At 40.1% G+C, this 27,198-nt stretch overlaps 1 protein-coding gene across 2 annotated transcripts in view; it reads right to left on the reverse strand.

The window, feature by feature from the left end:
• The window catches only part of pdzd2 (PDZ domain containing 2), an 83,615-nt gene extending 60,311 nt beyond the window's left edge, over window positions 1–23,304 (reverse strand). For both annotated transcript variants that reach the window (XM_017452092.3, XM_017452091.3), the window contains exons 1-2: window positions 22,970–23,304; window positions 7,808–8,709 (exon numbers count right to left, since the gene is read on the reverse strand). In XM_017452092.3, coding sequence (XP_017307581.1) covers window positions 7,808–8,316 — 509 coding nt within the window. In that variant the 5' untranslated portion in view covers window positions 8,317–8,709; window positions 22,970–23,304. The remainder of the gene's footprint in view (window positions 1–7,807; window positions 8,710–22,969) is intronic.
• Window positions 23,305–27,198: the final 3,894 nt, after the last annotated feature.

Genomic DNA, 27,198 nt, shown 5'->3' on the forward strand with positions numbered 1-27,198 from the left:
CTCTGTGACAATGTCCGCTATTAAACGCGCTATGCGACTGAATCGAAGGTGTAAATGATTCAGTGCTACGAAATGAAGATTGTTTTCCTTTACCAAACATTCTTCTCACAGCTCATACTGTGGTTTGTCTCGGTAATTAAGGGTTTAAAGGTAAGTATCAGAGCGATTTTATCACTCATCATCTGTATGCAGATGACTATTCTCAGTTCCTGTGCTCATTTTAAAAGTCATGAGCTGTGTAATAAAAGGACGAGTATGAAATGGGATATGGGTGTGCCGGTGCAGACAATAAGGAAATGTCGGAAGAGATTTCAAACCTCAGAGTCTTAGGTTTTTCTCTAAAAGCAGAATATTCACATTGTTCCAGAATATTTGCAGAACGTCTGTACTTTACCAGCTCTGAAATCGAGTGCCTTTAAATTGCACACTCTTTCCCCAGACCTGTGTAAGTACTCGAGACAGTCACAAAGAATCACTTCAATCTCCTAACAGCTGTAGATTTACTCCACACGTCATGGGAAAAGCGCAGATCATCAAACACAGCTAATGCCAGGGAAATTATGTCAACTTTCGCTCTCATTCATCAAGCAGCGATAGGCATTAACCACTGCAATCTGGCTCATGAAGGAATGACGCAAAGGAGAACAGTATGAGCCTTCAAAACAAATACAGAACTCAAGTCCTCACTCACAGAGGGGCTTTGATGTTAAACAGTGTGTGAGGGATAAAAAGAGATTTTGTCAGCCACACTATGTTAGCCGAGGAGACGCTTGGCCCAAAGGACAACACACTTTCTAATATGCTCATATAGTGGCTTTGAGAAGAGAAGACTGATGAATTAACAGATGATCTCCTGCAATTAAATCACTATGATGGCACAGGATGTGTGGAACAGTTCACTACAGGCCAATAATCTTTCATCATGAAATCTGACTTGTCTATAGCAATGGTGTTCTACTCTTTCCTAATTTGTTCCTACATGCATCAAAATCTCCTCCTTTAGCTTCAATGCCAGTCTGAGATACACATTCAGATGTTCCTGAAGGCCTCTTTAACAGCATAATGGCAATTAAATGTCTAAATGATTCAAAACTGGCAGAGAAAACGACTCTAAAGACCAATGAAATGGTTCGCAAATTCATCTTTAGTTAAACTAGATTTCAATACACTTGTGTCTTTTGGTAAATTGTTTTAATTCAGCGGTGGACAAATCAACGCCTGGGTGCTGGGGACAAGCAGATTTCATATCCGGGACATTATTTTTTTATTCGTAGTTGCCCGAAAGACAACTAAGTATAACCAGAGGAAGTCCTAATGTCTTTTGTAAAACAAACATTTCCATTTGGTGTTGAACTTGAATGTGCACCATGACATTGTAACTATAGCATTTATTCTGAATTTCACCGCCTGCTGCACTACACACATCATCTGAGGATTGATAAAGAAAATCCTATAATAATATAATGATCCTATAAAATAAAGAAGCTTAAATATCATTTACATGCAATGTAATTACATGTCAACATCTAAAACATTGGCCAGTCACTTGCTGACTTTTTGTCATAGACTATGTTTACATGCACATCAATATTCCGATATTAATAGGAATTTGGTAATATTGTAATTAGTAGTCAGTCATGTAAACGCCGCAGTCCGATTCAGATTAAGACAATATTCTGTTTCCCCAAATTCTGATTCCCACCCCTGGAATATGCCTGTTTTAATGTTTTAATGTAAACACCTTATTCAGAAAATCCACTGAAAGGAGATATATACGCATGCTCAGTCCACAAGGAATTGTGGGTGCTAATCAGATGCTTAGCTGTAGGCTAGATATTTATGAATGGTAACTCGGGCAAACTTACAACAACCATGTATACAGAAATATTCGAAGCACAGGGAGAACGTGCAAGCGCCCCGCACACAGAGGAGAGATGGGATTCGAGCCCCTGGAGGTGCAAGGCAAGCATGCTAACCACTAAGCCACCGTGCCCCATGATCATTATCATTAATACACTAAACTAGCAAACTAGCTAGGCTTCAAGGCAACCAAAGCATGGGACTGGGCAGCACAATGAAGCTTTTACATGCCTGGTGGGATAGCTTATAAATGTATAATCTGTCCATACCTGTTAATTGCGAAATATTTCTAAATAAATAAATAAATAAATAAAAAATAATCACTGCAGTATTGCATACTCTACGCCTGCAGCATATATGAGTAGATCTTTCTGAACATCGGACAAAAAATGCTGACAAATGAGGATTAATTGAGCTGAAGTCTTTTATTTTCACCTTCGTTATGAAACGCTCCCTGCCAGGTTACTGTGGTTCACTTTAAGCTATAGCCAAGGTCTCTGGAAAATCTTTTCAACCGCTCTTAAATGAGTACAAGGCCACTTGAAACCTGCTTGGCTGCTATCGAAAGTGGTTTGGCATTTATGAGGATTAAAACTATTCAAATTTCCTTGATGATTCCTCTGAAGCTGGTCCTCCAATTTATGGAAAAAATACATCATGGTTTCTAGCGAGATTTCTCTTTGGTGGATCATTCTCTTTGGTGTCCTCATAAAGCTTGCTTTCTCGTTGAACATGTGGAGAACACTTTGCACAAGCTGAGCTATTTTCCATGCTCTCTACAGACAGCTGCTGAGCCAGGCTGTAAAAATGAGAGAGAGAGAGAAAGAGAAAAAAAAGAAAAAAAAAAGGCCAGAACTCAGAAAATTGCAACTAGGAGAGCGCTTTACAGGGCTACGTTTCTGTGCTCAAACCATTAACATGAGAGACTCTTGATGAAAAAAAAAAAAAATCTCCGTCATGTTTCTAATTGTTCCTCTGCCAAAGTGACTCACGCACGTCTTTCTAAAAATAATAATAATAATAATCATTTTACTTAACTTATTTCAACTCATTCAACTTGTTACTCGCATTTCTTAATCTGGTGACCTTACATGACCCCAAAAAGACTGGATTAGGAAAAAAAAATGATCTTTTGGAAGTTTTCTTTCAATAGGAGCAATTTTTTAGTCTCAAACCGTAGTTCCCTATAATCTCCTAATCTGATTGAGAACATGCTGTACTAAACACAACCGGTTCTGTGTGAACATTACCCCCTGTAAGGCTGAACAATGCTGTATAGTGCACATGTAATAAAACTGCTGTTAGTGTGTCTTTTTTTTTTACAATGACAATTGTACTGTATTATATATAAATATGAATGTGGTGAGCACAACATGTTTTTATATCAAAGCATCTTAGGCCATGTCCACAATAATAGAGTTACCACACCCAAGCAGCAACATAAATAGGTAATAGCAATAAAAAAAACATTTGCACTACGCATACTCACAACTTTGTACTGTTTACACGGCTTCCCTGGTTAGATGTGAGCACACAGAAGTCGGTTGTACAGTACTGAATACAAAGTAGAGTAGTAGGAATATTGTTTAGAGCTTAAAAATAGGGGACCCAAACAGCATGGTCAACACACCGTCGGTCTTTCGGGTGATTAAAGTAACAATTAGGGGTCATGACTGTTTCCTATCCACACTACAATACAAATAAACTGCGTTGTTAAATGTATTCGATGCCTGAAATCATTTTCAAAATGTTTTTGTGGTCAAAACCACCAGTTTTGGATCGGTGTGGGCATGACCTGAGCATAATATTAACGGAAAGTAAGCCACCTGTGTTCCCAGGCTTATAGTGTAGCCTCAAAGAGCCCAGACATTACCAATATGATCCTTTCTACAGCCACAACACTCATAACGTGTGTTACTAGTCTTCTGTGTTCTTCTCTCTCATCAACGCCTTTGACGTGATCTCTCCTAAACATCACAATCCTCCACAGCATTGCAGAAAATCTCCTATAAACTGACGGCCCGCTTCTGACATCTCACAGGAAACAAATCACATTCTCGGGTCATATATAAGAAACAGACATGCTTTGGTCCTGAGCAGGACACAATCGTGCTGTTTTCCGTGCTCCTTTGGTCTGTTTCCAAACTCAGCTGCTGTGTTGTGTCTCTGTCAGAGATGTTTTTGCTCGGCCCGCAGTCCTTTTTTGTTTCTTCTCCGGAGAAAATGAAACACTGTTTCAGGAAAATGTCTTGGTGTGAAACCTTCGCAGGAACCTCCTTTCTTTACACAGTGTGTTCGCCCTGTCCAGGTTGGGCTTAAGTAAGGGCAGCATGTGGTCAGGTAATCTTCCTCCTGTTAATCACTAGGATACAAACTGCCTCATTACTGCTTTGGGGAAAGGAAACCGCGCATTGAACAATGGACGTTATACAATATACAGTAGGTTCCAAAAAGTCTGCGATCACTAGTGAAAATGATTCTATTTTGCGTCCTTTTCTAATTTAATACAACACTCTTCATTACAAACTACATTACTGACAAAAAGCAGAATCTTTGAAATATTCACATGAATTTCAGAGTTTCTTGGTATCTGTTGACAGTGTGCGCTTGGAGTCCACAAGTTCTTGCAAAACCTTATGATCCATTTTAGATTCCATCCACTGGAGTATCATCTGAACACGTACTTCAATAGAGGATAGAGATTAGGCATGAGAAAAATTGGATCTAAACACGCTGACAACTGACTCATTAAAGGAAGAATCACTGACTCTGTTATACTGGAGGGGGCATTTATTTTGCTGCCATGGTTTGTCACTTTTAGATGGACGGTCAAATAAAATCAGCATCCTAGGAAGAAAGATTTTTAGAAGATGACTCCACCTCTGTCCACAGATCACAAGGGCTCAGTGAGGATGAAAATGATATCATGATATCATGATGTAAATCATATGCTGTGGCCTTCACAGTCACCAGATCTCAACCAGGCACCACCATCATCATTGAGAATCAGCCTTCTTGCTGGCTGTGTGATGTTTCTGGTCTTCTGAATGATTGGGATTTCCTAACACTCGTGTTGAATTTTTTTCATGAGTGGTTATTTGTATGTGGTTGTTTTAAAGCCACCAAAGCATTTCTGTGTAAAGGCCATGTAATGTATGATGTCCATACTGTAATGTAGTCAGTTGAAAATTGTTTTCTTAGTAGACTAGACACACCTAAAATGCACAGCCCACCACTGTCTACTGCTAACCATTTTATATCTGTTGTGGCTGTTCAGTTTGCCAAAGGAGCCAATTAGGCCTGCAATAAATGGACACAGTAGTATGGTTGCCAGTTAGAAATCTGTGCCAGTTCCCATGGTACTTAAGTTCAACCACAGCGGGTATCTGAGCCTGAGGAGGAATGAAGGATTGGACAAATCACTAGTTCTATTCTAAAGCCATACAGTTGTGGGGGGAAAAAAAGTTTGTGAAAACTTTGGAATTATTATTATAGACGACTGCAAGAATGGCTCATATAATGTGATCTGATTTTTAAAGTCGTGTAAATTAAAAGGTCCTTGTACACACAGCAGAGCGCACGTTTCCTCTGTAGACCCCTGCTGTGCTACTTTTGCAGACATTTTGTGTCTTTTTTCTGTTGCAGTACTTAATGGAGACGTTAGCACGATAGCTGGCAACCAACACTGTTGTTGTACTGAAAACTTTTCCGGGTGACGCTACATTTCCCCACCCCTGCACAACACGCGGCCCCTGACATAACCGGTTCACGGGTTCCAGTCCAGTAAGTTTTTAGGGCCGGAGTGGAACCGATTTATCAGGCCTGGAACCCCCTTCTTCTGTGGTGGAAACATGCAGGGCTGTTCACAAACTGCCACAGGCCAGGAACCGGAACCGTGTCAGTAGAAAATTTATATTATTAAGAAAATATGGCCTTCATTTTCCTTCCGAGTCACAGCCTGACCAATGAGCCTTCAACAATGAGGGTTTTCTTTTTTACCTGGAAAATGTGACAGAAACTTTCATGATTAACAGGTGGATGCCAATGGTAAGGTAATTGTGTCCTCATTAGGGAAATGTCTTTCATCGGTGTAAACCGGGAGCTTCCACAGCACAGACATTGAATACTTATGCAAGCAATTTCTTTTTTCTATTTTTCATACAAATATTTCCCAACATAAATCCAATGTCACCTTACAATAATTGTTTTTGAGTTACCGTTTTAATATAAAACATCAAACAGAATGAAATTTCAATGTACATTTGTAATTCAGCAAGTGGAGAGAACTGGTCAGGGGTCTAAATACTTTTGCAAGGCACTATACATACAATACCTTCTGACTTTTTAAAAAAAACAAAAAAAAAAAAACAATTTAAACCACCAAGGTAGGTGGAATGAAAAGATTATATAAACCTCATAAGAAATAGATGAAAACTAGAGAAGTACATTCTGAACCAATCAAAAGGGATTTCAGGGGACTGCAGAAGACTGAGCTCAGACGACTAAAGAAGTTAAGCTCAGAAGACTAAAATTAGAAAGGGTTACATAGTCAAATACTCTCTAAAAAACATCATAATGAAATGTAGAACCCTTAAGGGTTCAGTGGCTGAACCCAACAATAAGGTGTTTCCCATCAGAAACGGTTCCGGCACTTTTGTCACGTTTGTAGGTAGAGACGGATGCAAATGAAGTGACGTGAAATGTTTAATAATGTCCCAAACAAAACACAAAACAAGACTTGCATGAAACAATACACATAGACAGACACACGTTGGAGCTAATGAGTCAAAACATGAAACAGGTGAATAAAGTCATGTGACTAGGTGCAGTTGCTGATGAAAAACGTAGTCTCTAGTCCTTCTCTGCTATTTACATGACAACTTTCTAGTAATGAAAGAACCGAACTATCCAAAAAACCCTTGATAGACTCCTATTTGTAAATGGATATAGCTAGTTTACAAATGGAAGTCAACAGTGGGCAAAGATCGATGCAATGGCATGCCGCAGAATCCTCAAGCCAACTGACAGATCCATAATTTAATGAAGAAAAGAAATACAAGGTTTACTTGATTTTGATGATTGTTAGGTTTCAAAACCAACTTTCTTGCATTGCAAGAAAGCACCTTGCTGGTTGATGGGCTCTTGTCAAAATCAAGGGCAGGAATCATTACACTGTAGATACATAATGAATACATATCTATTTGATTATATTAGTTCAAACCAAGTACCCTCAATAAAGGTATGGGTGTATGTTGATCTCCAAGACTTTCTGTATTTATTAATATGGCTTTCAGGATCAGATCACATTTTAAAAGCTGTCAAAACTGAAATCCAGTTCATTCTAAACATATTCTTGCAACTAAATATTTTTTTTGTCTGGACAACCAACAGAAACCATATTAAGGTGGCAGTTCATCAAAATCTTTTCTTTTCCTAGCCACTGGCATGCTTCAATGTAAAAACCTTTCCAAAAGTGCTGTTGGCTAGACAAAGATAGTTAAAAGGGAACAAAGCATGATACTAACCGCCATGCCCTCAATCTATACTCGATACACACACACACACACACACACACACACACACACACACACACACACACACACACACACACACCTGTGACTGCATCACAATAACTGTATTCTGTATTAATGCCCCATGATTTTAGCAATAAAACCATTCTGCCTATAGTATATCCTAATCTTTGTATACTATGTTGCTTAGCAACCAAAGCCATCAATAAAGAGACTACATCGTGTAGCGGCAGAATAGTTTATTGTGTATATTATTAATTCTATAATCATGAAGAGGTTTTTGGCACTCTGGTTTGCGTGCATCCTTACCCATGATAACATCACTGTAACTTGTGCCCTCTTGTGGCTCACTGCTTTATTAAATGTGTGAAAGCAGGGTTTCTAGAGCATATAAAAGTACAACTCAGATATCCTACCTGGCTCCGGTGACGTCCACGCCGACCATCAGTTGGCCGTTGAGGGACAGCAGCTCGTCCCGCAACTTAATGTCACCACATCGTGCTGCGGGGCTCTTCTTCTTCACCTCTGTCACCCAGATGCACCCTACATCCAACACAGGGCCTTTATCGCTCTTGCGGCGCCTGCGCCTCACCTTCTTCTTCCCTTCAGGATCCCCAAAGATGGGGATGTTCCCAAAGCTGAGCCCAAACTCAGGCCCATCTCCTTCAGCTTTGCTTAAGCAGACCGCCCGCACCTCCACTTCCGCTTCATCCTTAGGCGTGCTGCCGTTGCATGGGCGGCCCTCGCAATCTGTAAAATTCAGCTGGATGTACTCTACCAGCTTGCGGACTGCAGCCTGACATGGCGTAGCGCTGCCTGCTTTCTTCCCAAGCTCATCCTCCTGGTCCTGCTCCCCCTGGTTCACCTTCAGCCAGCTCTCCAGCAGAGATAAAAGACTCAGTGCGTTTTCCTGGGTGATGGGCATCCTAGCTGCTGCTGCTGGGCCTGCCTGGGCCTCCCCTGCATGGTGGGTCTAATGTTTTTCAATTCTGGAATTATTAATAGACGGGTGGGGTCAAATACGTGAAATGGCGCTTGCCTCCATCTGATACAGGCGCCCCTCAGACTTCAGAACTACAGCACCGACATCCCTTAATGTTACATTTGGACTACAAAGGACCATTATGTCATCCAGAAAAATAAAGCCAGAGAGGGAAATGGCTTTTTAGACAATGTGGGGTAACAAGAGAATGTGTGGCATTAACTGGTCTGCTTGGGTCATTCCAAATCCAATTTCCAGCCCAGTAAAAGCAGAAATTCCTGTAGCACTGCACCTATGGAGCTTAGATCCTGACTTCCAGGCGCCACAGGCATTCACCTACAGAAGAGAAGTACTGGTATTAGTACAGATAAAACGACGTGCATTTATCTCAGACATGCACTTACCTTCCCTAACACTCTACTCAGCTGTATAGATACTAACCTGACTCAATTACTAAACCATTGGCCAGATGTTACAATGATGCAAATGACGCTCTTAAAAAAATAAAAATAAAATAAAAATAAAATTAAAAAAACTTTTTTTTTTTTTTTCTTTTTTAACTCTGACAGATCTGCAAACCACATTTCTGACATTTTTTAACTACACGCTCTCGGCTCTGACCACAATCAAATTGCTACTTTGGGTATGTTCTCAAAATAACACGCATTTGTGCCCGAGAAAACCACATCCACACAATTCATAGATGCACTTTGCTTATGATCAAATACTTTTACATTAGTCTAAATAACATAAGGTTAGCTCTTTGAAAGAGCTTCAATACGTATATCAATAGTAGCTCAGTGGTACAGTACTAAACATTACTTACAGTAAAAGATAATGAAAAGAATATTACTTACAAATGCATCATTTTATGAAAAATGAAGCAAGAAACATTTAACTCAAATGGTTCCTCTGCTAAAAATGTCCTAATAGGAATTGGTCCAATGATTTCCATTAAACATTTAAATCATTAGATACTGATAGGAAAAACTGTTAATGCAATGAAACACACTTTTGGAAATCTTTTAACTTTTGGCCCTTTTTTAAAGATTGATTGATTTAGTGATTGATTTACTGATTGACTGACTGATTGATTGATTGATTGATTGATTGATTGATTGATTGATTGATTGATTGATTGAGCTATGTGGGAGCTATCAAAACTGTCACATATTCCTATCCTTCATTCAGTCATTTAGTCTCCAACAGTATATAAATATATATAAAAACACACACACACAAACTCACACACACACACACACACACACACACACACACACACACACACACGATAGGCTTTCCAGACAAATTGCTAAAACTACGTGCTAAAACAGGCCTTACACCACTTTCCCCCATTTCTGTTTCAGCATCCAGTTCCAGTGACCTTGAGCCATGTTTAAATGATTTTAAACATGCCATTCATTATTACTGACATAATGTTTTAAAAACTAAGAAAGAACGATATACAAGGCTGGCGGGCTGTATCAGGGTGAGCTCGGACGCTGTTTTACTGTTTCCTTTGGCCTCTGGCATTAAATTTGTTTACAAATAGCCATTGGCTGCAAAGAAGCTCCATTCCAGTAACCAATAACTGCAACCTCTTGACCGCTTCCAAAGTAGCTGGCCAGCTTTGTTAGTTGAAATATGACAGAAAAGAGGGCATGAGCATCACACATTAATATACGTCCAAAATCCAATGTGGCAAAGATTTTTCTCAACAACTAAGTGACCAAGGAGCTCAAGCATGGCTTAGTAGTGTTATATATGCATGGTTCACTAACAATAAAGTTCTATGGCTTTGAATAAACTAGAGCAACATGTACACAGATCACATTTATGAAGCATGCATCAGAGACCTCTGCTAGGGCTATTAACTTTTGTCCCTTAGACTGGTGAAAATCACCCATAGAGCTTTTCCCTTGTACACAAGGATTACATTTCAGAATAAATACCTTTCCTGTTACCATATTTCATGTACTGTAGAGCACTGATGTAATGGAAGCTAAAAATAAAAACTGATGCCATAATCTCAGCAAATTCCAGAACGTAAGAAGTTTCAAAGAGGAAGACAAGCCCATGGTGCAGAAATCCAGCGATGGCCAGTCCAAGATCATTTATCACACTGCAAGGGTGGTCTTTCTGAGTCACTCTGCTTTTTCCATTAAGATTAAAACTGTGGATGTTCCTGCCACTTGCTACAATATTGCACCATTTGTGCTGCGTTGTCTTCCATGATTCTGAACGTTTGTTTTTCTAAAAGTATTGTCTGTCTTCTAAAAATACCGTCTTCAAAAAATTGATCTCAATGCAGCAGTTAAAAATGCAGACTGACAAATAACAAACTTGGAAGCCAAATGCGGGAGAAACAGTTTACTTAGACTTTTCTAAAGTAGGCCTCTCCAAATCCCCACTAATCACAGAGAGCATAAGCAGAGAAGCTTTGAAGAGGCCCCCACCACAGCTCTACGGGGTTCTGCCCTAGTGCCGAAGCAAATACATAATCTAGACTTGTCATTATGGGCTGGCTCCAACTTTGATTTCATCTCGGTTTTGATCTGATAAATGTCGTCTTCTCATTATACAGGTAACAGGCTTCATTGTTACAACAGCTGAGTCGCTAAATCCCTTGGATGGCATTAGTCTTGTCATTATAGTGCGACACCAGTTCTGTTCCTGAGAGGTGAAAAGAAGGGAAAACACAATGAAAGTGCTTCGGATTGTATAGTGCAGTGGACAAATCAGAAGCCTGGGCACTTGGTACGAGGTTGAAACGCTGACGAAACCAAACACAACAAAGGCCTCAGCATACATCATTCGGAGAGGATGTTTGGCTGGCTTCTGCAAAAAAAAATAGGATATAACTGTGGAGCATATGGACATCACGCAAAGGCTTCGCTCGCCATTTCGTTCCCATGGTAGCTGAGTGAACTCTGCAGAAAATCACGCTACACGATCAAGTCAGTGACTGGTTGTTGCAAACCAGTTTAGGCGTGGAAACCGTGATGATATTTTAATAGCACCCCCTGCAGTCCTGGAGCACTCATATGCGATGGCTATTACAAAACTGCAGGGACTATGAGTGCTTGTAAGTTTGAGAAGGTGTTTCATCTAAGTGTAAACCCTTGTAGATGGGTCTTTGCATTATGGTTTAGGGTTTTGTTGCCAGAGTATTCCATATGCATACATATTATTAGGCTGACAAACATGGCAGTTTGCCAGATGGGATGTTACGTCAGAGGAAAGCCCTAGCACTAGGTGATGAAGCTAAGGGTACAGATGGCACTGGCACAAACTGAGGCCAATCTGCTCAGACTATGGCATGTTAATCCAGTGCATGGGGATAAAGTAAAACCCCCAGCTTTCCTCCTACACAAAAGTACTGGGGGCAGGTGGACGGCCGGTCGTATTCGGGTCGGTCACCTCGGGTTAGGCAACATGCGTTAATCACTGGTGTCTACTACCTATAACAATAGGTACAGACAATATAAAAAAATTCTTTGGATCATAAATCTTTGTTATTTATAACATATTTATATTCAAGATGTATTCCAGCCTCATACCCAGTGGGATAGGCTCTGGATCTGCTGAGACCCTGACCATGATAAAGCGCTACTGAAGATGAATGAATAACTTTCTGCTCTCTGGATAGTAAGTTAGTTGAATGGGTCAGAGAAGTTTATTGAAAGTATACGTTTCTGGCTGTTAGCCTGCACTCAACAGCACTGTGAGGGTGAGACTGATTGACCAGCAGATGACAGATCTGTTGGCGGCACTCAGGAGGTCCGTATGGGAGCAGTGTGATCGCATGGTCAGTGTAAAGTGAGACACCCTTTGTTTCCTGTCTGGGAGCGATGTCCACCCCCTCCCTTCTGCACTGCGACATATGGCCACGTTAGAGCCGTTTTCAGCCGTTTCTAAACGCCACATGTCGCACACGGTCTTCATTCTGAGAGCCATGGTAGACACGTTAGATGGAATTGACTTGAATGAACTGCCACACAAGAGCTGTTCATACAAGTCAAACGAGATCCTTACTACACACTTAACACCATCAGATTCAAGAAGAAGCCTTTACAGCTTTACAGCTTGTCTATGAAGAAGGAAAGTTCTACACTTTATACACGGAGAAAAACAAAGATGGGGATTTAAATATTTTAAAAAGCAAGTCTTATTTTATTTTGACTGGAAACGTCTACCTAGACTTAAGCTAATTAGTTCAGTTCTTCTGGAGAGAATGGCTCATGGGTGAAAATCGATCTTGATAAACGTTCTCGGTGCGTAACTCGGCTTTCATTCCATACATTTCGTCAGCTTTTGATTATAATTAATAATTGGAAGTTTAATATTCAGCACGTGATATGAAACATTCGTTGAGGACCAACTGTTTCCTTCTTGCAACAAGTGGGTGGTTTTAAAATTCATTCAGATTTCAGCCGTTGTCTTTCCCCTTGTTTTTCTGTAGACTTGCAGCGCTTCAGATACAAACATCAGATCCAATGTCTGTAGTCAATGGAAACGGCGAATGTGGGGGATAATGGTGTTCTGTTTAATGCAATGGTTGCATGAGTGCAAATTCTGCAGAATAGATGCTGCTCTTGAATCAAATTGCATTGAGGAAGTATTCAAGACTGGGATTATATAGGAATAATATTTTTGATAATTTTTTAATAACATTTTTGCGCAGCCCTGATTTATGATGTTACATAAGAAAAACTACACTTGCAATAATTACATTCTCATTTACTGTAAGTGAATCCTATTCGATGCAACATACTGTGTAAAATAACCTTTTATTGACTTTTATACTTAAGAAAGTAACGTCTCTTAAGTATAAAAGTATAAAAACTGGTATTTTTGCAGTGTTTGAAGAACTGCTACACAACAACTCTTCATTTGGACTAATAGATATTTGATACGATCATCAAATTAAGCACTGACTTCTTACCAACGATGAATCCAAGCAGGGGTCAAGCACCATGATGCAAATGAGCCTTGTTATGGCACACACAAGCTTTTATTTGCTGTTCACCACAGTGGTTTGCTTCTGCCTACGATGATTAGCGAGCGAGAGGAGACAAACACACATTACGTACACTGTTACCTGGAGCCATGCAGTCTGGCACCTACTGCACACCTGAATGCCCATTCACTCACGATGACGGATTTGTAGGACAGGAAAAAAAAATCCCGGTCGCTGTTGTTGCAGATATTGTACGTGTTTTGTGTTCCAGTGCTCATGAATCACTGATGGCTTTGTTCAGAAAGCATCTCTTTGTGCCTACTATAGCAAACACCTGTGTAATTTACACAACTAAAGAACCAGGTGTAGGGCTCTCTGGCCTTGAGCAACGTCTCTCTGCTTCCCAACACACTGATAAAAAAAACATAATATTTGAAATAATTGTTTTAGATACAGTTCTGACAAAACAAAGGGAGGTTTCTCGAATGCTTTACAGCCGGCTCCATCCTTCCAATACATTTCATCAAGGAAAATGTACCAAGGAAAGTATATGCCTCTGTGGCCTGTTAAGTAATAAATTGTTATGTTTATGTATATGTGTAAACATTATATGAAATAGCTAGTCCTGTGAGGTGTTGCTAAAGAGTCTATTTTCGTCAGTAAATGTGAGCACGAACCGCCCACTGGAGGTGCACTAGTAAATGACTGACTAAGCAAACTCCAAACTCACTGAGATGATTTCTGGGGGTTGATTTAATGCTAATATGCACCAGCCATGACATACTGACCTTCAATTCCAGCAAATAAAAAATGCCGTTCACATGATATAGCCTAAAAGGATTTTGTGAGCATTTCTTTTTTGAGTCAGAAATCACAAAAGATTTTGAGAGGGCCATTTCCAGTTGAATTTGGGAGAACTGTGGGGGGGGGGGGGGGGGATAAGAGCAAAGGACACACACAGATGTCAGAGGTGAGCCACTGTAGGAGAAAAGAAACCCTCATTCATGGCTCTGGGTCCTCAGTGGAGACAATACAGGCCACTTACACTGCCTTCTCATATGCAAATGATGCCCTATGTGCAGAAACTGCCATGCAGAGTCTGAAAAAAACCCCACGAGTAATCAACAGCTATCTTAAATGTTATTTATGTTTCTCAAAGAATTGTGGGAAAATACTTCTGAATGCTCTTAAGATGAACTATGCCATGTGAAGCAGCATGTGTTGATGTTATAAAGACTTATTCAGAAGAAGAAAAACAAAACAATGCTACAAAGGCTTTTACCATACCAACACAGTGGCACTTCATTCAATACGTAACAACTCGTACGACTCAGTCTGTATAAAGAGGTACAAAGGTGTGGGTCACATTACGTTCACACTAGCAAGCAAATGCTAGTTCTGTGTATGTGCATGGCACAGAGCCACAATTTCAGAGACAGCGTCTTATTATGATATTATGATGTTATTATGATACGGTGAAGTTTTTTTTAATTCCCCACGCATTACTTTAGTTTAGTCAAATTTACTGTTAGACACAAAAATGGATGAAAAACCTGGAAATGGAAGTACAGGTGGGCGATATAACAGAAATATTATATCACGATTCCCTAAGGCATTTCTACAATACACAATATTATATTTAGTTTTGCTCACAAACTGTCTAGTGTAGTGTCACATAATTTTTTTTAAAAAAATAATATAATATAATAAATATTATAATAATTATGAATTATTATTTTTTTCATAAAGTGTCGTTTTTATATTTTAAAAAAACACTCATTTATAAAACAGAATTAACGCTGAAAAAAAAAAAAAGTTTTACAGTTTGAAAATTTTAAGTTTGCATTTTAACCTCACTTGCTTCCAGTTGGTCTGTAATTACCTGAAAATAAATATTTAAAGATATAACTATATCCATGAGATCTCAGAAAACCATACTGTGACATAATTTATCATGATCAGCAATTATGTTCTTGTTATATTTCCTAGCCCCTAAGTGGATGTGGTTTCATCCTTTACCTGGAATATATGACCTGTGTAGAGAGACATTACCAAAAACATAAACAAAAAGAAAAGAAAGAAAGTAGAAGCAGTGATTGTTGGTGCGTCTGGTGAGTGTACTGTATGTAGCTAGTACAGTTAGCATGCATTACTAATATACCAAAGAAGCTAGTAGGAATCCTAGCTAATCTGTGTTTAGTTAGCTTTATAAGCTTCATATACACACTACCAGTTCTCATCAGAATAAAAAAAAAATACTGGACAGGCATGACCACAAGGAACGACAGTAACAACCGTTAAACACACACACACAAGCGACTTGTTACCTCCCCGTGTAAATACAGGGTTAGGCAAGGGGTTTGCGTTGATACACTTCATTATTCATATGAAATCAAACTAAATAAAATCCCTCGCTCAAGTTTGTTCTTTTATGAAGTCAGGTCCACCAGCCCCTTCCCATCTGTATTATTAGAATCCACAACATCTTTTGAAAAACTGTCTTCCAAAAGGACACCCATTTTCGTTAATTAAATTGGCCCTTTTTTTGTCTAAAATAAATGATATCAATCTCATTTCCCAGTGGAACAAAAGGACTAGGAGTGGCCTCCATTGTTTTAAAACGATACTCTGCGGTTCCAACGTCAGATGCAGAACAATTTGTACAACGCATCCAGAAAAGAAAAGAACACAAACAATACTTAACTTGTTGGAATTCCCCTTTAAAATATATATTTCGACATGTCAATGCAAAAAAAGAGGGGTATATGTGGGAACGCTGGTATAGTACCGTATCATTACACAGCATCAGTCAAGGTCCCCTGTGGCATTCTTTCTGGGAAGGACTTCACCAAAAACAGCATAGGGCATCATTTAAAAGCTATATATCTATTTATAATATCAGCTGGGTTTTGCAATGAATGATCTGTTTGGTGAAAAGCAGGCACGACTCTTTAGGGCAAAAGAGCTAAATACGGTAAACTTGCTAAAGGGATGTGCCAACTCACCAATTCTTTCTTATATATATATATATATATATATATATATATATATATATATATATATATATATATATATATATATATACACACACACACACACACACACACACACATATATATATATATATATATATATATATACATATACATATATATATATATATACATATACATATATATAAACCAGGGCCCCTATGAAGGATAAAAGACTATACTCCAATTAGATTTGCTATTGAAAATGCATCACACTTTCCGAGAATCTTCAAGCCTGCACTGGAAGTGTGTGTGTGTGTGTGTGTGTGTGTGTGTGTGAACTGAATAGATTGTAACATAATGCAGAGGCAAAGCAAACTGATCACAATGTCAATATGATGAAGCCTCACATCTGGCCAAATTGAATCCCAGAGCAGTAAGGAAGGAAGTGCATGTTACAGCGTGTAAAAGCCCGATGAATAGAGTATCTCATGTAGAACATCCAAACAGTGGACTGCAGCTGTTACATCTGTCCTTTTTCACACTTTTTGCTCTTGATCATGATGGCGAAACACTAAAGACTATAATGCAAAACTATGTGCTACAAGTCAGGACAGGTCATTGGAAGATAAACACAGAAAGTATGCGTAAAGTTTTTTCAAAATGTGCGCGAGCCGCACTGTAGCTGGATTTCATTTCTGTCACCTCTGGAGCTCTGCTCTTAGTTTTAACAAAATGAGATTAAAGCATGATGTCTAGGTGCACGCTTAGCTGACTCAGATTCACTTGCTGCAGCAAGTGCATTTTGGGTAATATATTCTAAGCCGGAGTGTTTTTAGGCTTATGAGTCATTAGTCATTCCTAGTAGAAAAAAATAAATAAATCTCCTTGCTGACACAGATCCTAATTCTTCTGAAGTATGTGCTTGACCTTTTACAGTTACCTGCAACAAATGAGAATAAGCTGCATGAGATGTAAAGTACCCACGTATCTTGTAACTAGTGCAACACGATAAGCCGTTCTGTTAATGTTATTGGAAAACGATCAACGACAGGGTGGTGTGATACGGCCAGATACAAATCCGACACAAGCTGACTATTTTTCAATAACAGAACATTCTGAAGTGATTTATTCCTCTTACACTGCAGAATTTTTCCACTGAATACATTTCTTAATGCATGACACACTGTGCTTACATTTAAAGTCGTGATGGGGCGCACGGTGGCTTAGTGGTTAGCACGTTCGCTTCACACCTCCAGGGTTGTGGGTTCGATTCCCGTGGCCCTGTGTGTGCGGAGTTTGCATGTTCTCCCCGTGCTGCGGGGGTTTCCTCCGGGTACTCCAGTTTCCTCCCCCAGTCCAAAGACATGCATGGTAGGATGATTGGCATGTCCAAAGTGTCTGTAGTGTCTGTAGTGTATGAACGGGTGTGTGAATGTGTATGTGATTGTGCCCTGTGATGGACTGGCACCCTGTCCAAGGTGTACCCCACCTTGTGCCCAATGCTCCCTGGGATAGGTTCCCCATGACCCTGAAAAGGATAAGCGGTATAGAAGATGGATGGATGGATGGAAAGTCGTGATAACGGGCATGTTTGTTCCTCTTATCACCTACAGTAAAACAGTCTCACCTCATCCTCATCTTTCCTGAAGTTAATAAGACAAAAAAAACCCACACACACAGGAATGCGTAAAATCCTCTGCCCTAACCTACTGACCATTTCAAAAGCACTGAAACTGGAGACTCCTTCCATAAATGTTAAATAAACGTCTCCTTACAGAAAGCTTCACCATCTCATATATCGTCATATATTTATACGTCTTCTTCATGAAATAACGACAACCATTTTTAACCGTTGTATTTTAACCCGAGTGCATTAATATGAACCTGCGATTAGAATTACAGCTGGAACCTCTGTAGAGTCGTGCTGTTATGGAAAATTCATCAACACCTTCAGATGCGGCAGAAAAACGTACAGAGCGGTGTCAAGTGAGAAATGACACAGAAGCGAAAGCAAAAAGAGACAGAGAAAGCAGAGCAAGAAACACAAGGCCTGTACGGGTTTTTTTCAGTGGTACTTTACATAATCCACCGACGTCCTTCTACAGTAACCCAAGTGTCTTTTCTCCAGACAGCTGGAAAACAACTGGCGCTGAGTTTGTGTCAGTGTGGGTGTGATGGTTTGGTCTAACAGTAGGTCACTATAATATTTTCGCCAGTTCAGGGAAAAAAAATGACCATTCCTGTGTAGAGTTTCCCACAAACATTTCAACACGCCGCTGAAGGCGACTTGTAACTTATGGAAAGTGTAGCCTGTTAAAACCTTCTCTTAGTATTCTCTTAGTCTGGTGTCTGTAATAAAATATCTGGATGATAAAACTCTCACGTCTGGGCAGCTACTAGTTAACAACTGTCTTTTTCAATGGTCGTGTGACATATTATATGCTCTGATCACGTTATCGTGTCATGAATTTATTTACATTAAACTACATTGCGGGTAACCCAGCGTTGTACAGGCTCTGAGCAGCAGCAACATAAAATACTGAGAGAGAAAAAGCAGACCTCTCCCTGAACTTCCTCCCCTGACCCCCACCTAAGTGCATTTCAGATGCAGGAAACACGGTGTGGGCGTGTGTGTGTGTGTGTGTGTGTGTGTGTGTGTGTGTGTGTGTGTGTGTGTGTGTGTGTGTGGGTTTCTCTGCCTTGTGTCCAGTGTTCCTGTGATAAAGCAGTTTTTCAAGATGAATATATACACTCACAATACTGTGGCACATGTAACCATAAAGCTTTATACCGGCTACCATTAAAACAACCGATTTAATCCGCCTGCAATATCATGCTCTTTGCTTTACTTCCTTTTTTCCTCCGAATTTCCACGATTGCACTGAAACATCGAAATGTTTAAAAAGCTGCTTAAAACGGGTTTCATGGTATGCCCTTGATGCCCTTGAAAAAGTTTAAAAAAAAAAAAATCAGAAACACTTTCAATGCAAACTGGCCTCGTTTATCGCTGATCGCTGATTAGTTAGTCCCCCCCCCCCCCCCGCCCCCATCATTCTTGTCTCCATGATTTCCAATACAAAGTGTCAGCAAATATCAGACCTCACATTAAAAGACAAATTTACTATATATCTATTACTATATTATTTATACTGTGTACTAAAACACACAGTAGCCCAAAGAACGCTGAAGTGCAGGCAGTAATTTATATGTTTGTGACATGACTGATTAGGACTGGGCAATACGATGATATATCGACGATTGTGAGAAATTGTTTCACGGTGCACTTTTGTGGGAGATTGCAGGTATTGTCAAGTATTTTTTTTAAATAACAATTACAAATGCTGTTTAGAAGCAGATGAGTAAAGGTTCGAATGCACTGAATCTTTCCCTCCTTATCATCCATCCATCCATCTTCTATACTGCTTTATCTATTTCAGGGTCACGGGGAACCTGGAGCCTATCCCAGGGAGCATGGGGCACAAGGCGGGTACACCCTTGACAGGGTGCCAATCCATCACAGGGCACAATCACACACACACTCACACACCCATTCATACACTACAGACACTTTGGACATGCCAATCATCCTACCATGCATGTCTTTGGACTGGGGGAGGAAACCGGAGCACCCGGAGGAAACCCCCGCAGCACGGGGAGAACATGCAAACTCCGCATACACGGTGGGAATCAAACCCGGAGGTGTGAGGCGAACGTGCTAACCACTAAGCCACCGTGCACCCTCTTCCTTATCAGTGTTAAGCAATATATTTCTGCAGACGTTATATACAAATACCACTCAGATTTGCATATTATTTTAACCTTACTCTTTTGCTGCGAGCTTGTTAACAAACCTGGATATCATGATATATATTATGTACTGTAAAGTATTGCGATATGGTATTTTTGTCACCACGTAAGAGTACGTGTGCTCGCGTTGTGAAATATCCAACTAAGAGGAGTCTGAAGTAAAATATATCAAATATAGCACAATTACTCACCGCAAAATTATTCTTGAGCGATATTAACCAGTGAGAAATTGTATTGGTTCACTGGGTGCTCATATCATCAAAACATTACATCAGGAATCTTTTTTAAACACAGGATGTCATGCTATTGTGTTATTATTAACAACACACACACGCACACAGAGACAGAGAGAGAGAGAGAAAATATACGGGAAACTTCAAAACAATGCACCTCTATGGAAGAAAAAGATTTGTTTCGCTCTTCATTTGAAACGACAGAGAGACATGCAAAGACACTATGAGCTCGAAACGGTTTCATCATCACTGGACATTAAATTTTAATTGATAGGAATTTATGAAACAGCCCAAGGCTGGCTGAAACGTCATCTGCTGGATGTTGCTTGTGTTAATAAAGAACATCCTACTCAGTAAAGTGAACATTGTAGGCATGTAAAGTCTGCTCCCTGTTCATCTGCTCTCACACTGCATCCTTCATCCATTACTCGAAGTTTTTTCGACATGAAAAGCTCATGACAATTTCATTCCTCAGATTTGCATTCTTGAGAGGTAAAGACACGAGACCTCCAAACTCCTCATTTACTCACCTCCTCTGCTCATGACACATCCATCATAAGGGCTGAAGATGAGCTGTTTTCGTTCTGTCGGTCAAACGACCAGAAATGATGCTTTAAATCAGACGAGCAGTGCCACGTTTCTTGGGCAGCATCCCAGATACCACAAGTACCTCTCCAGCCCACTGCCGTTTTTCTTCTCTCTTATTGTTTTTTTTTCTACAGAACTCACAAATAACTGCTCACTTTTTTTTTTCGAGCACATCCACCCTCAACTTTCCCTCTCTGTGCCGATGGAAGCTGCAGCCTTTTCGAATGGAGTGCTTGAAAACGATGCAGTAAAGATAAAATAAAGTTTACACAGACTTGTTTACTGGAACAGGTTTTAAGCTGAAGCGGAGAGAGTTTTTGTTAGCATGAGTAGAATAGACAAGCTCACATCTCGGTGTGTGGTACAGGTCGAACGCCCATCAGCTCCCAGGAACTGGCTGTGGGTTTAAGACTTACATTCCTCACTCTCACTACTGCATACATTTCCTGTGAGTTTCACTCTATTACTGAATAGATTGTAGTAGTTACTGAATAGCTTTAATGTGAAGTACTGAATTTTAAGATGGGTGTTCAAGGAGCTAAAATCCTGGGTAAAAAGGTACAAGTCATTGGCTTTTGCCCATCATGGAGCTTCTGTGCAACAAGAGCTTTTGCCCAAACAGGGTCTACTATCCAATGTGAATCCTAACTTTCTGCACAATACGAGACATTATAACAAAGCGACACTGAGCTTTGGCCAGTCAGGGGCTTCTGTGCTACATGGAGCTTCGGCCAATGAGGGGCTTCTGTGCTACATGGAGCTTCGGCCAATCAGGGGATGCTGTCCAACATGGGACTTTGCCTACCCAGGGTTTTCGCAAACCAGGAGCTCCTTTCAAATTTGCCCAACCAGAGGCTTCTGCCCAACATGGAACTTTGTCTAAATAGGGGCTTTGGCCAAGCATGGGCTTCTGTCGAATACTGGACTTTTCCTACTGAAGGGCTTTGTGCAATCAGGGGCTTCTGTACTACATGTAGCTTTGGCCAGTCAGGGGTTCTGCTCAACAATGGACTTTGCCTACCGAGGGTGTTTGCAAACCAGGGGCTTCTGCCCAACATGGGACTTTACCAGACCAATGGCTAATGTTCAACACTGTACTTTACCAACCCAGGGGGTTCGGCCCAACATGAGACTTTAACCAGTTATGGGCTTCTGCCCAGCATGAGGCTTTGACCATCCAGGGGCTTGTGCCCAGCATGAGGCTTTGACCATCAAGGGGCTTCTGCCCAGCATGAGGCTTTGACCATCAAGGGGCTTCTGCCCAGCATGAGGCTTTGACCATCCAGGGGCTTCTGCCCAGCATGAGGCTTTGACCATCAAGGGGCTTCTGCCCAACGTGAGGCTTTGACCATCAAGGGGCTTCTGCCCAACGTGAGGCTTTGACCATCAAGGGGCTTCTGCCCAGCATGAGGCTTTGCCCAGCCAGGGGCTTCTGCCCAGCCAGGGGCTTCTGCCCAGCATGAGGCTTTGCCCAGCCAGGGGCTTCTGCCCAGCATGAGGCTTTGCTCATCCAGGGGTTGATCAGCTCGTCTGCAACTGGACTCCAGGCTCCAGCTGTTGCGTACAAACGCCGGACTCCTGCGCGCTCGCGCTCAACACAATTACATGCCGAAACGCGTTAAAAAGCCGCTTTATTTTTCCAATCTTCGACCTACACCGAGTGCTGAAGTGTGGAAATGTTTCCGCTCCTTTGTTCCATAGTGAGTGTTTGAGACTACAAACTCCCAGTGAGACGGTAAACAAAAGCTGCAGCAGTCTTCACAATCCCACTGTTTACCGTTAATCCATGGCGGAGTGTCAGAGGAATAATAACCTCCACCTCCTCCACCACACACACCAGCTTCTCTGAGAGCCCCGGGGGACCTTCACAAAAACAGACTGCACTTTACGGTTTAGAAGACGAGAGGGTTATTTAAATACGATGAAGCGGCACTTTTTTGCCTCGAGCATCAACACATACATTACAGCAACACTTCCGAGTGAGAAACAGAGAACATTCAGTGGACTAGTATGAAAAAGTGTGACAGACTTACTGTGCATTCACTTCCTTCATGTTACTTTTCCTGAATCCAGCACAGAACCACGGAGCCACTTTGTTTCAGATCCACTGTGGGGTTGTTATCCTCCTGCTCACTTCAAAAGGCTCTCGGACCAAAACGCTCATTATCCTGAAAGCCTGCTTCATGTGAGGCTCCTGGGGGAAAACATCATAAAAGGGCACTTTTACATCATCAGGACATCAGTAGATGATGCAGATCTTCTTCACTGATATATCCAGGTGTTCTTTTCGTTTTTGTAAAGTCATTAAATACAGTTACGGTGATGTACCAACTCCTGAGGATATGTGAGGAAAGATGAAGCGGGATTTTTGCCATTTGGGGGCACAAGTACTAGTGGGAGGAGTCAGTTTCATCTAGCCAATCAGACGCGATCCAAGTTTAAGCCCCGCCTCTTTAAACCCCTCTGCCAGTTCAGTATGTTAAATATTCCCTGTTACTGAACAAGAAACGTGTGCACGCAGGTAGAGTGCAAATGTTTGCACACCCTTAGGACAAAATTAAGGTTGTTTTTTTAATGCAACATTTATATAGAAGATAGATAGACAGATAGACAGATAGAAAGATAGATAGATAGATAGATAGAAAGATAGGTAGATAGATAGAAAGATAGACAGATAGAAAGATAGATAGATAGATAGAAAGATAGACAGACAGATAGATAGATAGATAGACAGACAGATAGATAGATAGATAGAAATATAGATATATAGATAGATAGATAGATAGAAAGATAGACAGATAGATAGATAGATAGATAGACAGACAGATAGATAGATAGATAGATAGAAATATATATATATATATATATATATATATAGATAGATAGATAGATAGATAGATAGATAGATAGTATTCATTGTCATTACAAAGTACCGGTACTCAGCAATGAAATGCAGCTTAGCATCAGCTAGAAGTGCAAATAGTAGCATTTTGCAAATTAACAAAGTGCAGATTGAATATATAAATATATTTATACACAGTAAATAAATAAATAGAAAGGCTATGGGCAGTGTGCATACAGTATGTAACCCTATTACATTTCCATATTTATTCATCTTCATTAACTGCTTTGTGAAATGAGAATACACCCTGAATGTAATGTCCATCACAGGGCAACATGCGCAACTATGTGCAATTTAGCGTAGACAATCCACCTACATATATGATTTTGGGAGGTGTAAGGAACCCAGAGAACCCAGAGGGATCCCACACAGACACAGAGAGAACATGCAGAACTCTGCATAGACAGTAAACTGAGCATAGGATCGAACCAGGAACCCTGGAGATGTGAGGCAGCAAGTCTACCCACTGTGTCACTAGATGCATGTTCAATAAAAGTGGATACACAGTACTGTGCAAAAGTTTTAGGCACATGCAAAGAAATGCTGTAGAGCAAAGATGCCTTCAAAAATAATGAAAATAAATGTTTCTATATTAAAAAAAAAAAATACTGTAAAGAGCAGTAAACAGTAGTAAATGAAACAAAGTCAATATTTGGTGTGACAAAAAAGTAAAAATAAAAATAGTAGTTTCCAGTACAATGTGTGCAGTTGTATAAGGAAATGAGCTGTAAGTCTTATTGAGCATCTTGTAGAACCAGCCACAGTTCTTCTGGAGACTTTTGACTGTCACACTCGCTTTTTATGCTTCTTAAAGCAGCCTTCATCGTGTTTTCTGTCTGAAAAAGTGGTCTCTTATGTAATATGTTGCTTTCTTTAATGACATACAAACATTTTTCTGTAACATTTCATTTTTGCTAGAAAACTAATGTTTGGGAATCTAAAATGTTTTTTTGTACTGACTTCATAATGTAGAAATCATAAAATAAAAAGAAAATCCATAACAAAAGATTGTACTAAAAAAAATAGGATACCTAAAACTTTTGCACAGTACTGTACATAAAATGGCCGTGCATGTGAAACAGTCTGAGTGTTTTGTTAAAGTCAGTGGTATATAGTACAGTTGACATGCTTTACCTTCCTGCAGGCTACACTTTTAATGAGACCTACTTTTGGAAATTCCTTCTAATCAGATTTGCCCAGACATGATAAACCTGACTGGCATGTACATTTATAATTGTGAAATTACTTGTACCAGATATACTAGTATATATTCCCTTCTGTAAAGCACTTTCTTTTGGGGAAGTCCCCAATTCATGATTAATTCAGTTTACCGAAACCAAACATTCAGTTGGAAAGCTGTGTTAGAAATATTTATGCAGTCCTCTTAATTTGACAAGTTACAATTGCTTCCAGTTGCGGAAAATAGCTCATTTTGAAGGAAAATGCCCTGCACATGACTGAATAAGTCATACGATGAATGAGATGCACAGCCATGAACCCAGATGGCTTCAATTAGGAAGCTACTGACGTATGTGCTTTTAGATTAGAGGAAGTAAAATCAACGTGACAGACAATGTTCCTGCTCTAGGCTGTTAAACAGTACCGGATTATGAATGTTGTAGTCTTGCTCATACATTCAGAATGTAAATTCAGGTATCAAATTGTAATAAGCTAGAAAAGTCAGGAGGGTCTGGGTGTGGGATTCTTCTTAAAATCATTTTGTTTCACTTTGGGAAACTGCCACAACATTTTGTATGTCTAATACTGCTAAAGTGAAGAGTTTAACATGCCAGGACAGAGACGTCTCCATTCAGACTTTGGCAAATGCTTTATGACAGTGCATTTATAAAGTGTATGAATGCTTTGGAGCGATCTAGATGTCTCCCTAAATGCGACGTGAATTGCCATCTGACCATCAAAGTCAAAACAGTATATAAAGGTCGTCTCAGTCAACAAACAACCCACACTTACACTTTAAAGCACCATATAAAAGAGATCATTACTTTCCCCATCAATTGTTGAGACTTTCTGCTTCTGCTGTTTCTGTACGCTCCGTATTCTCTTTCCCGTATGGTTCATTATTAAACCCAACGTGTCATAACGTGTCACATAGCTTCCTTCTTTTAAGTTTTAAACCCTATTTTTTAAATATGTGCAATAAATAGAACTATGAGTCATCTGTGAATAGGGCACTTCTCCATTAGCTTAGTGTTAAGGTAAACTTAACACCTCTTCTTCCTTTTGATTCTGCTCAAACACAGCCTGTGCTCCGAGCCATCTGCGGAGCAGATGTTAGGTAGATCACGGTAGGCATTTCAAAATAGGACAGGCTTTTACAGGAAGGACAGACTCTACCGTTTTTTGTCGTTGAAGTTTTGGTGATTGGAGATTTCTTGCATGAGATACTGCATGGAAGGAAGAAAACACAACAGGGCATGCTGTTATATGAAAATAATGAATGATGGAGTGGTGTGACGCTGTTACCGCGAGTGTTTCGTTCCTCTTATACGCCAGCAATTTGCCAATGTTTACAAATTTGAAATTATTAATGATGTCACGATGCAATTGAGGACACAAGTGCCGGTACTCAACGGTTTTAATCATCTTGGCAAAAAGTACAAAGATGTCATCCAAAAACGTGGTCAGTAAACAGGCAAGGGTCAGGCAATGTACAAATAGTATAAACAAGGTCAGGCAAGGTCAACATAAGAGAAACAATGGATCTAACAGCTTGGTATTGACTAATACAAGAGACACAGCACGTATAATTCATAATGAATATGAACACTGAGAGTCTTTATATAGTGTGAGTGTGGCAGTGCAGGTGATTGAGTCCAGGTGTGTGTAATCAGTAATCAGGAGTGTGTGAATATGAGAAGTTCTGGGTATTGTAGTCTTCCGCAGCCATGTCTGTAGACCGTGCTGAATTCTGGGATGTATAGTTAGATGCTGATTCTTGCATCCACGTGACAAATGACAACACATTTTGGTTTATAGTTACATTTAATGTTGAGGAATGTCAGAGAGACAAGTTAGTTCCTGTTATTACTTATGTCTTATGCCGATATAAGCAGTCATATCCTCACCGTCCTCTCTCAGCTTGTTGCTGAGAAATGCAAATTGCAAAGCACGTGTTTCTTTGTTAAATAACCACAATCTGATTAGTATTAGTTTTCGATTATTCAGAGCATCCGCATAATCCCTGTCAAAGTGTTGAACGAGGTGTGCGTTGATATAAACTTATTCAGAGGTGTGCTGTTTTAGGAAATTAATCTTCTGGCCAATCACATTCAAGAATTCAGCAGTGCTGTGGTATAATATAGACATTAAAAACTTTCATAACCGTCTAGGTTTAGACGA

The sequence above is a fragment of the Ictalurus punctatus genome, chromosome 22 (assembly GCF_001660625.3).
Source record: "Ictalurus punctatus breed USDA103 chromosome 22, Coco_2.0, whole genome shotgun sequence".
Taxonomy (NCBI): Eukaryota; Metazoa; Chordata; class Actinopteri; order Siluriformes; family Ictaluridae; genus Ictalurus; species Ictalurus punctatus.